This window comes from Cricetulus griseus (genome assembly GCF_003668045.3).
Source record: "Cricetulus griseus strain 17A/GY chromosome 1 unlocalized genomic scaffold, alternate assembly CriGri-PICRH-1.0 chr1_1, whole genome shotgun sequence".
NCBI classification, from domain to species: Eukaryota; Metazoa; Chordata; class Mammalia; order Rodentia; family Cricetidae; genus Cricetulus; species Cricetulus griseus.
This window is the reverse complement of record NW_023276807.1, coordinates 222,012,206-222,024,729: the sequence shown is the minus strand read 5'-3', so window position 1 is coordinate 222,024,729 and position 12,524 is coordinate 222,012,206. Positions and strand designations below refer to the sequence as shown.

The 12,524-nt window shown below is 39.4% G+C and overlaps 1 protein-coding gene across 1 annotated transcript in view; it reads left to right on the top strand.

The window, feature by feature from the left end:
* The window catches only part of Ppp2r2a (protein phosphatase 2 regulatory subunit Balpha), a 60,020-nt gene that overhangs the window by 29,192 nt on the left and 18,304 nt on the right, over positions 1–12,524 (top strand). The window contains exon 3 of the mRNA XM_027390271.2: positions 1,465–1,562. Within this exon, the coding sequence (XP_027246072.1) occupies positions 1,465–1,562 (98 nt within the window). The remainder of the gene's footprint in view (positions 1–1,464; positions 1,563–12,524) is intronic.

Here is a 12,524-nt window from a genome sequence, read left to right as displayed (position 1 = left end):
CATTACATTTAGTATAGTGATTCTCACAGTGGTATTGTTGTTTTCATTTTTTATATTAAAAATCTTAAAGGTGGTGGGGCGGTGGTAGCGCATGCCTTTAATCCCAGCACTCGGGAGGCAGAAACAGGCGGATCTCTTGTGAGTTTGAGGCCAGCCTGGGCTACAGATGAGTTCCAGGACAGCCAGGGCTGTTACACAGAGAAACCCTTTCTCGAAAAACCAAAAAGAAAAAAAAAAATCTTAAAGGTATTTCCATGTTGGTAGCTTTTATGACATAATCCTGTCTTTATTGTAATGATGTGTATTCTAATAACTATTTTCTTTGTATTCAAGAGTATACTACTGATATTTGAGAATACGATTTGGATTTATGGCTATTAGATAGAATTCCATCTCAAATTGTTTTTAAGTTAAAAATGCTCCCTTCCCCATACTGTCTTAGATTTTTGTTGCTTTTGTTTGTTTCTTTTTGAGACAGGGTCTCATGTAGTCAAGACTGGTCTTGAAGTCCTGATCCTGTTGCCTCTGTCTCGCCAGTATTGGGATTACTGTCATGACTATCAGTGGCCTCTTTCTACCTTGATTTTGAAGACTCAGGGTTTGTATAAACAAGCCTAGCAACAGAGATAGTCACTTGCCTAGTGTACTTGATTCTTGAGAGTTTGATCCATAGTAATCCCTCCAACATAACATAAGCAAAAATGTCATCATGCTTATCAAAAGTGTATAAATAAAGCCATGTGTGGTGGCACATATCTGTAACTCCAGAGCTCAAGAAGCTCAGGGAGTAGGATAGGAAGTTTGAGGACAGTGTGAGCCAGTCAGTTTTGAAACACCAAATCAACAAACAGTATTTAAATTAGACAATTTCACAAAATAATCATTGTTCAATGACATTATAAAATACTTCAGGAAGTGCAGGAAGGAAAATAAGTTATCAGGTTACAAGCAACCCTTTTTGTAAAAAACCCTCCAACTGGGCTTTCAAGATGGCTTGGTGGGTAAAGCACTTGTAGTGTAGTGCAGTCCTGGAGACCTAAATCCAGACCCTAGAACCTGTAATGAAGATTGAAGGGGAGAACCAGTTCCACAAAATTGTCCTTTGACCCCACATGCATACCTTGGCATATTTGTTCCTCTACAAGTCACACATACACATGGTGATAATAAATCTGACCAACAAAACAAAATCCCACAAATATGTGGTTGATTTCTTTGCATTCACAAATTAAGAGAAGTATTTACAAATCTGGCATTATTGTGTTCATGATTGGTGGAATGGTTTTTGTGTTGGTTGATTTTAGGAATCCCTCCTCCTCCCAATGAAAGTGTTCACAAGAGGACCTTGGAACTCTTTGTTTCTGATGCCAGGCCAATGCATAGATCTGGAGTATTGTTAGGAACACCCTCAGCGAGTTGGGGAATAAAAACTGATGTCTTTTTGTTTTTGTTTCAATTATACAGCAGATATAATTTCTACAGTAGAGTTTAATCATTCTGGAGAATTACTAGCAACAGGAGATAAAGGTGGGAGAGTTGTCATCTTTCAACAAGAGCAGGAGGTAAGTGGCGAAAGTTCAGTGTCTCTTTTTCAGTTTGATCTTGAGACTGGAATTTGTGCTGTAGATATCCCTCAGGGTGGTGAAGCTTTAAAACTCTGAGTAAATACTCTGTATGCAGATAGCTCATGGCTTCTCTTAGCTTTTTTTGTGTGTGTATGTATGCCTTTGTTGCTTTTATTTGAAAACCTTTGGTTAGAGACGAGGGTGTGAGGTAGCTAATTAATCCAAAATTTAACCAGGTTTGAAGCCTTTACCCTCAGTGATAAGTTGACCTTCTCTCAAGGATTAGCTACTCTGTGTAATTGAGGGTAAGGTTGACTAGAAAAATATCAGCCCAATTATTTTACTATCAGTTTATACAAAAACTTATTAGGCCTTAAATGTCTGCTGCGTTGCACTTGCACGTTTATGAATGTAATTAACACATCAACAAAGTGCTAGCTTTTAAAATAAATTGGATGCTGTTTCCTTTCCTCTTTTTGTAAATCCAATTTTTTAATGCGAGTGTATGGTTAAGGATATATATTTTGTTTTTCTTACAACTTAATGCACACTTGTAAATCCGAATGGCAGGATTTCTCATAACAATTTTATATGGACATAGTTTTTCATACTGGATATTTCCAAACTTGCTCCAGTCATTTTAGGTCAAGGTGTAACTTGTAAGACAATTGGCTTTGAAACATCTGTCCCTGTCTGTCTATAACATACTCAAAAGAATTTAATGTTGATAAATTACAGGATTTTACAAATAAATGTCTAAATCAAAACCCATGGTAAGGTTTTAAAGGATTGTGAAATTCCTTAACTAAGCAAAGAATCTAGTAATAATACTACTACTTTGCACTTCTATAGCGCCTTTGACCTGAGGATCTCAAAGTGCTTTAGAAACACTAATGAATTAATCCTCACAACACCCCCGTGAGGTAGGTAATTTAATTTTAAAAGAAATGATTAATAGTGTCTGAATAGAAGATGCACAAACACTAAATGTCTCCTTATATTTATTTTTAAATTTAATCTTTTTTTTCCTGGGTTGGAATAAAATAAGAAAAATAAGACTCAAGAGCCTTTGCCTGACAAGAGTGATCTTGGTGGGAAGGGAGGCTGAATCAGTTTTCTGTTTCTGGTTGTTTTGAGGCAGGGTGTAGCTTAGACTGGCCTTAAACTTATCCAGGGATGGCTTTGAACTTCTAATGACCTGGCCTCCACTTCCAGGGTTCAGGTTTTATGGGCCTATACCACCATGCTCAGTTCCTTTTTTGCTGGGGATTGAACCCAGGAGTTAATGCATGCTAGGTAAGCTGTGTGCCAACTGAGCCATATCCCCAGCCCATTGTTTCAAACAGCTAGAAACCTGACCATAATTATCTTTAAATGCTTAGAGGTGGAATGGGACTTGCCATAAAAATGTCAAGTTAGAACAGCCAGTGTCCAGTACTTCTGGCATATCTTTTCTGATTTTTTTTTTCTTCCCCTTGCCTTTTGTGTTAGATGCCCCAAAATGTGAATGTTATTTTCATTAGTTAAGATATTAGAATAGGCATTTCCCACCCCTGAGAAACTTAAGGGGGTTGGGTGTAGTAGTGTGTCATACAGCCTAGGCCAACAATGAATTTGGCAGAGAATTTGGCCTTGGGTTGAACTTGGGTCTACTTTCCAGGTCCTGGGATTAGGGGTGTGTGCTACTACAGCTAGTTTAAAGAGAAACTTGAAGCAATTCCCATTACTGCAAAGGGTAATAATACATATAGGCTTTTCATTCTGGGGTTCAGGTTCCTTACTGAGGTCACCAGTCACTGCTATTTTAAAGTGGAAGTTGTCAGCTAAAATCTAACTTGGAGATATTTTGCATGAGAATGAAGTCATTTCCACCTTCTGTAAGTGTTAAATTGTTATTAAAGTCAAATTAGATGCAGAAGGGATGGGATTTAGGACAAAATGGGGCAAATGATTGCTTTTATGGAGTTTGTTAGTTTTCAAAGTATTCTAAAATCTTTCTAAAAGCTCCAGCAATAGTGATTGCTAGTGAAAACCTGACATACTTGAGGGAAATTGTCTAAGTAATGTATGTTAGAAAGTAGCCTAGTAATCCATGTTGGAGAGAGAGTAGTTTCAGTCTGGTGGGAGAGCTTAGTGGGTAAAGGTCGTTTAGCCAAGCCAGATGACTGATAGCTTCATCCTCAGGACTCACAGACACCCACACGTTCCTCTGGCTTCTTTATGTGGCAGCCACCCTCCCACCAGAAAGAAATGAATAATATTATTATAAAATAGTTTCTTTTTCTGAAATATCTCTGGAGAGTCTAAAGTACTATTTGAAATAAGTATTGTCTATGAAGAAATAAGCAGAATGTCTAACTTTTAGTAATGACCCCATGATAAGGAAAGAGTTCATTTGTTTATGTGCATTGTTTCAGAATTACTATTAGTATAAGATACATTTTTAAGTTATAGGTTAAGTAACATGATGATTTTCCCTCTGAAACTTTTATCTTGTTGGTATTGAGGTACTTCCTGCTAATTAATTTTGCATACTTTACGCTGTGTCCTTTTTTTCTGGTTTTTCAAGACAGGGTTTCTCTGTGGCTGATCTGCCTGCCTCTACCTCCCGAGTGCTGGGATTAAAGGCATGCTCCACCACTGCCCAGCTTAAGCTGTGTCTTAAGGGATAACTTTGGGTCTGTGTGAGTGATTATGAGTGTGTGTGCAAGATCTGAGGGATTCACATGTGTGTTGGTGAGAATAAGATCATCTCTTCCTAAGTTTTAGGTTAAACTCCCAAACAAGTTTTATAACAAGACTATATCGCTTATTTTGATTTTTCGAGACCGGGTTTCTCTGTGTGGCTTTGTAGACCAGGCTGGCCTCACAGAGATCCACCTGCCTCTGCTTCCCGAGTTCTGGGATTAAAGGCATGTGCCACCACTGCTCAGCTCTTAAGTGTTTATTTTAGTAGGAAATTGAGGCACAAAAGTAAATAGAAATTTCCCTGGTGTGATCACAGCCATGGTGCTTATCTTCCTAATTTGTTTTTACAATTTAAAATAGAAGATTGGACAGATGCCTTTTTTGAATTGGAATCAATGGGTTTTGTTGTTTCCATGGAAGTTCAGATGAAGTGGTGAATAGTTGGAGTAACTGGTTCCTGTTTTTTTTTTTGTTGTTGTTGTTTGTTTGTTTGTTTTGGAGACAGGGTCTTGTCTTAACTGTCACTCTGTCTGACCTAGCTGTAGACCAGGCTGGCCTTAAAGTCACAGAGATCCTCCTGCCTCTTTTTAGTGTTGATTAAACTCAACACTAATTGAGTTGATTAGTTCAGTGTTGATTAAAAGTGTGCACCACTGCACCTTGCTGGGTTTTTGTTTGTTGTTTGTTGTTTTTTTTTTTTTTCTGAGAAAGGGTTTTTCTGTGGCTTTGGAGGCTATCCTGGAACTAGCTCTTGTACACCAGGCTGGTCTCGAACTCACAGAGATCTACCTGCCTCTGCCTCCGAGTGCTGGGATTAAAGGCATGTGCCACCAATGCCCAGCGCTGGTTTCTTTTTAACCAATATTTTTTGTTTATTCCTTGAGAATTTCATTCTTCCGTCACTCTTTCCTCAAGCTCCCTCTAGCCCTTCCTGTCTCTGTCTCTCTCCCCCCCAACCCCACTTTTATAAGCCCATAGGCCATTAAGTGTGTCCATATGTACACAAGGGTGTGGGGCATCCCACTGGACTCTGGGCAACCTACATCCTGAAAGAAAAAAATGACTCCTCCTTCCCCCAATGTTCACTGACTGCCAGTAGATCTTCAGCTAGGGTAGAACCGAAGTTCCCTCTCCCATCTATGCTGGAATGATGACTGGCTTGTTTAAATTGTGAGAAGGTAACTACTTTTGCTTTGAATTTACTGGAACTGATCTTGTCCTGAAAAGATTTCATGGCATTCATCCCCAAGTTCTGGCTCTTATTCTTTCTGTCCTTTTGGGGATATTTATTGAGGTGAAGGTAGGGGTGGAGAGTTAATATATTTAGGGCTGACACTTACAGTTGCTTTGATCAGTTACTAGTTGTAATTGTTTTTTTGTTGTTTGTTTGTTTTCTTACTCCTTTTCTCTTTTGGGAGCCTGCCACCCAGCTCCCAAATAAATCACACACGGACTCTTATTCTTAAGAATGCCTGACCTTGGGCTGGAGAGATGGCTCAGGGGTTAAGAGCACTGACTGTTCTTCCAGAGGTCCTGAGTTCAATTCCCAGCAACCACATGGTGGCTCACAACCATCTGTAATGGGATCTGGTGCCCTCTTCTGGCCTGCACTGTATACATGAAAATAAAAAATTTTAAAAAAAAAAAAAAAAAAAAGAATGCCTGGTCTTAGCATGGCTTGTTTCTTGCCAGCTTTTCCTAACTTAAATTGTCCCATCTATCTTTTGCCTCTAGGCTTTTATCTTACTCTATTTCTGTGTGCCTTTCTTTACTTCTTACTCCATGGCTGACTGTGTAGCTGGGTAACTGGTCCCTTGAATCCTCCTTCTCTAACTCCTTCCTCTTTTTCAGATTTCCCCTCCTATTTATTCCGTGCCTGCCAGCCCCACCTATCCTTTTCTGCCAAGTTATTGGCCATTCAGCTCCTTATAGACAAATCAGGTGTGTTAGACAGGCAAAGTAACACAGCTTTGCATCATTAAACAAATATTCCATGGCATAAACAAATGTATCACATCTGAAAATAATATTCCACAGCCGGGTGGTGGTGGCTCATGCCTTTAATCCCAGCACTCGGGAGGCAGAGGCAGTCGGATCTCTGTGAGTTCCAGGCCAGCGTGGTTACAGAACAAGTGCCAGGAGAGGCTCCAAAGCTACACAGAGAAACCCTGTCTCAAAAAACAATAACAATCATCATCATCATTCATCATCATCATCATCATCATCCACAACAACTAGTTTCTGTATTATTATCTTCTGCCCACTGCAAAAAGATGCTTCTCCCACCAAAGTTGAGAATGTAACAGATCTATGGGCATAAAAACATTTAGAAGGCAATTTGTCAGCATGAACACTTAGCAAAATAGCATAGTAGAACCCCACCCCCTGACCTCTCATTCCCACCTTCAAACTATGACCTCCCCGGCCATGCGGGCCTGGCCAAGTTTATAGCACCAGATACAAATTACCTCCTGGCACAAATCTTTAATTCAACTACAAAGTAGTTGGTTATCTCTATAACAGTTGGTTATCACAATCTTGCTTGTTAAGGTTGGTGTTGTAGCATGCAAGGCCCAGTGCTTGTTAAGAACCCAGATATCTTTTGGTTTTGGTTTTGGTTTTTTCTTTGTTTTTTGTTTTTGTTTTTTTCGAGACAGGGTTTCTCTGTGGCTTTGGAGGCTGCCCTGGAACTAGCTCTTGTAGACCAGGCTGGTCTCAAACTCACAGAGATCCACCTGCCTCTGCCTCCCGAGTGCTGGGATTAAAGGCGTGCGCCAGCAACGCCCGGCGCTAGAACCCAGATATCTTTTATTCGCCAGCAGCCAATGGTGTGGATAACTGAGAGCAGTGACAATAGCCTGTGTTGCTTTGGGTGCTTCTGGGACCTCCCTGACCAATGACTTGTAGGGAGATAACTCAGTCATTGAACTAAGATTTTCATTTCATAACCTGCATCTTCTAGGAGCAGAGTTGTTCGTTCATGCATGGTACTGTCCTTCAAACTCACTCTTGATTGAAATTATATTTTTTAATTAGCTTACAAAGTAGTTCTGGAAGGCTTTCTCATGTATCCTGGTGTTAGCAATTGAGGGGGATTGCTTCCCTGATTTCCTTCTCAGTATGTTTGTCATTGATATGTAGGAAGGCTACTGATTTGTATATGTTAATTTAGTATCCTGAAACTTTACACAATATTTATCAGATCTGAGAGTGGGGGGGGGGCAGTTTTTTGGGTCTCTTAGATATAGAATATCATCTGCAAATAGAGATACTTTGACTTCTTCCTGTCCTTTTATTTCTTTTATTTGATTCCCCTGTGTTTTGTTTGTTTCTCTGTGTATGTCCTGGAACGTTTTGTCAGCCAGGCTGGCCTTGAACTTACAGAGATCCGCCTTCCTCTGCCTTCTGAGGGCTGGTATTAAGGGCCTATGCCACCACAGCCCAACTCTACTTTTCTTTGAAGTTTTATCCATTTATTTATTTGAGTGCTCGCTCTGCAGGTACACCTGCACAACAGAAGAAGGCATTAGATAGATCCCATTAATAGATGATTTGAGCCACCATGTGGCTGCTGGGAATTGAACTCAGGACCTGGAAGAACAGCCAGTGCTCTTAACCACTGAGTCACCTCACTAGCCCCTCTCTTGTCTTAATTTTATGTTACCAGTGGTTTGCCTGAACCTGTGGAGCTCAGAAGAGGATATTGGATCTCCTGGATCTGGAGTTAAAGAGCTGGGGAATTATGTGGGTCCTTTAGAACAGCCAGTGCTTTCAACCACTGAGCCCCTGCCCTGGTTCTCCCTTCTGCCCTAGCTAAGAATTCCATCACTGTATTGAGTAGGAATGTCTTATTCCTGGTTTTATTGTAAAAGCTCTGAGGTTTTTCCCATTTAATGTTGGTTATAAGTGTGTATTATATAGCTTGTATTATGTTGATATATTCTTTCTGTTCCGGTTATCTTCAGAACTTTAGCATGAAGGGATGTTGAGATATATTTTGATGGCTACGTGATTCTTGTGCTTTAGTCTATTTGTCCAATTCATGAACATCACTGATTTACACATGTTGAACCATCCACCTCTACTTCTGGGGTTCAAGTGGCAAGATGTAGCCCCCCCCCCAACCAAAAAAAAAGTTGTTTCTGAGTTCATCCAGGGTAGTTGGTCTGGGATACAGTTTTGGTTGGGAGCCTTTTTTTTTTTTAATCACCTTAACAAAAACAGGTATCATTATGAAGCCTGGCCATCTCTACCTACTGAAAGGTATGTGCCAACATTCCTGACAAAAATTACAGTTTGTTTATATATGTTTCAAGGTGTGTGTGTGTGTGTGTGTGTGTGTGTGTGTGTGTATACATGCCATGTGCTTGTGGAAGTTAAAGGAGAACTTGAAGGAATTCTTTCCTAGTTCTTAGTCACTGCTTCACCCTCACTGCTCCTTGTAGGTGTTTTTAAATCGTTTATCTCATCTTGATTTGGTATTTCATTTCAAATGAAATTTCTGAATTTCATTGTAATCCACTGTAATGGATTCCTTTTCATTTCTAATTTTATTAATTTGGGTCTTCTCTCTCACTTTGGGCTAGTTTGACATCTTGTTTTTCTTGTCAAAGAACTAGCTCTTTGGTTGATTGTTTTGTTTCCCTTTTGCTAATTTATCCTCTGATCATCACCATCTCTTTCCACCTGCTGACTTGTTCTTTTTCCAGTGCCTTATTGAACAATTTCTCTAACTTGTTAATGCAGGTGCCTGAGTTCTTAAACTTCTCTTCTAAGACTGCCTTCATTATGTCACACAAGTTTGGTTGTGCTAATGTTTTCATTTTTATTTGACCCTAGAAATATTTTCCTTTCCTTCTTGATTTTAGTATGTTGCTTAATCTTCACGAGGTTGTTGTATGCTCAAGAGTTTCTCTTGCTGTTAACTTTGTATCTTACTCCATTGTAATCAAATAGAATGCAATGAATTGTTTTTGTTTTCCTGTGTGTTAAGGCTTGCTTCCTGTCTGAAACAGATATGTGATCAGTTCTCCTGAGAAGTTCATGGGCTCCTAAGAAAGTGTATTCTAGGTGTTTGGATGGAATGAATGTTCTATAGGTATCTATTAAGTTCATTTGTTTGACCTATGATGTCAATTAATGTTTCTCTGTTTTCTTAGCAGGGTGACCTATCAGTTGGGGGAAAGTGGGTTATTGAAGTCACCACAGTACTGTTGTGCTGGGGTTGATCTGTGACTTTACATCTAGTAGTTTTATGAAGTTGGGTGTGCAGTTGTGTTTGGGACATACGATTTTAGAATTACACTGCCCAGTAAGTGTGAAGTGGCCTTTAATCTTTTCTCAATTGCTGTAGTTTGAAGCCTATTTTTATCAGCTGTTAGTGGCACCTGCTTGCTTCTTATTGTCTAAGTGATTGGAATACCCTTTCCCATTCTTTCACCTCAAAGTGTGTTTCTGTGGTGAGTTACATTTCTTGGAGTTCACAACTGTTTTGTGATCCAGTTGTAATCTGTGGTTGTAATCTGTGTAATTTGTGATCTCAATTGGAGAATTGAGATCATTAACTATTACTCTAATGTTAACTTATTCTTCCTGTGAGCTTGTAGATGGGTTTGCTTTCTCTCCCTTTAGATATCTTCTGTAATGTTGCCCTCGTGGTCACACATTGCATTAGCCCTCTCTCTCTCTCTCTCTCTCTCTCTCTCTCACTCTCTCTCTCTCTATTGATTATGCATTCAGTGTTCTGCATGCATGCTTGCCTGTACACCAGAAGAGAGCACCATGTGGTTGCTGAGAATTGAATTCAGGACCTCTAGAAATGTTATTAACTTCTGAGCCATCTCTCCAGCCTGGGTTTAGTTTACTTTAATTGTGGAAAATTTTTGTTTTTCTTCTGTTATAACAGATGATTTGCTGGGTGTAGTAGTCTGGGTTGGCATTTGTTAAATTGAGAACTGAGACCTTATGGCTTTGCAAGTTCCAGTTGCTGTTGTGCTGTTAACTCTCATAGGCCTACCTCCATAAATGACTTGCTGTTTTGTTTTTGCTGCTTTGAAATTACTTTCTTTGTTCTGTGTATTTGGTGTTTGAATTATGGTTTGATGAGGGATGATGTTCTTTTCTAGTTGTCTGTCTTGAGTCCTGAATTTCTCCGGTATCATCTCTTTCTGAGATATTTTCTAACTGAAAGTATTTCCTGTGTCTTTAGAACAAGTTTCTTCTCTAAGTATGGCTTAAATCTGCTCTTTTTAGAGTGTTTTGTGTGTCTTCGAATTCTCACTGGTACCTTATTATTTTATCCTTTTCATAGTTGGAGTGTTCTGATTCTTCCACCTTGTCTTCAAGCTCAGACACTCTGTCTTCCTTGATCCATCCTATTGCTGAGACTCCGTGGAGCTTTTATTTTATTTGAGATTAGTTTTTCTTCAGTGTTTCTTTTTGAATTCTTGCCAAATAATCATTCATTGCCTTCCTGTTTTCATTCAACTGTTTGTGTCTTCAAACACTGTTTTGAACTCTTTGTCTGGGATTTCATCTGACTTATTTTCCCTAGATGCTATTACAATGAAGTTATGTTTTGGAGTTCTGCAAATGGGACTTGAATGTGATAGAATTGAGTGTTCAGTCTAGGAGTTCAGGGTGCCTGGTTTAAGAGCTGTACTATTCCCAAATAGGACTAACTGGGAGTTGAGCCACGGCTGTGTGATGATAGTAATAGTGGCCTCTTTTACTTTAATAGCCCTTGCAGGATGAGTAACCAGGGACCACTGAAGTATGTGTGTAAGATGTAAAAATGGGAGTTAGACATTTTAGTGGCATAGTTGTTCATGCAAATAACCAATAAACCCATTTTAAGAGCTGGGGATGGATGGATGGATGGATGGATGGATGGATGGATGGATGGATGGATGGATGGATGGACTGGCAAGACATTAATCCCATCTAAGAGTTGTGGTGCACCACAACAATCCAGCACAGGGGAGGCTGATAGGGACAATCCACAGGTTTGAGGTAATCTGATTTACATAGCAAAACTATAGTGAATGAAGGAGTGAGTGAGTGAATTTCCCTTTGATTATAGCAGCCACATTTTTGGTGTTCAGTGTGTGGCCAGTGCTCAACATGTGGCAGATAGAAAACAGTTGTCTTAGAACTGTCTCTGTAAAGTGTTTTGTCTCTGTAAAGTGTTTCATGGCTTGAGATAGGGACTGGGTTGCCAGTGCACCTCATGTTGCACAGCAAGACCACCATGGTCAGAATCCCAGCCTGACTCTTGGCATGTGTGCCTTGTTTGCATCTCTTTTGTCCCTGTGTAGCTTTGCCTTCCTTACTGCACTCTGGGTCTTGTTAGGACAGGGTCTTCTGTGTTTAGGGTTCTCTTGTGTTGTCATTCTTGTAGTTTTGGTTTTGTGCTGTTTTTAAGTTGTGTACTTTGCTGACTCCTCTTTTCGGCCCCAAGCATCACCTTTATTTAGTCTTCTGGCTGCTACTGCTCAGGCAATAATCTTGACTGAAGGTCTGCTATATTCCAGATACTAATACAGATGTTGAAAAACATTTGTAAATTTGTTATGGGAAATTTCATACAAATAGAACACATGATGAAAAAAATAGGTTCTTGTGATCAAAGGCAAACTAAGAAAAAGGGGACATGAAAAAAAAAAAAAAAAAACATGGAAGAAAACCCAAGCATAAAATCACAATTCTTTGTGGTATAGGAGAGCTGGGTTTTGTTTTTGTTTTGTTTTGTTTTTGATTGTTGTTGCTGCTGTTTTAGTGAAACCCAGAAAGCTTTCTTCTGGCTTTGGTCTGTGATGAAGACATGAGACTTTATTATTTTTTTGTATTGGTCACTATCCCGTGTCCATTAGAGAACACTGCTGCCATGGTCAATTAATCTAAGCACAGGTTTTTGTGTTGGCGGAAAGGTCAGGACTGGTTGCAAGTTCAGTTCTGTAGTCTGAGATATTTTTCTGTTAGTAGGCCATCTCACCTGTTACCTTGTCCTGGGAAAGAGGTTTTCTTCGCTGTTCTTCTGTAGTGTAGTTGCATGTGGTTTCTTTTAGCTTTTAGATAAAATTTTCTCTGTGGTAAATTTTTTCCTCTTTGATATTTTTTTTGGGGGGGCGGGTAGCTTGTAATAGATCATGTGTGGACTTTGTGTGATTTCTTGGGAAGTCTGTAGGATGTTGTTTTGGTTCTGTTTCTGAGAATTTTGATTTCATAGTTTTTGCATTTTTATTAAATACCAGTATATAGTTTCTCCTTATT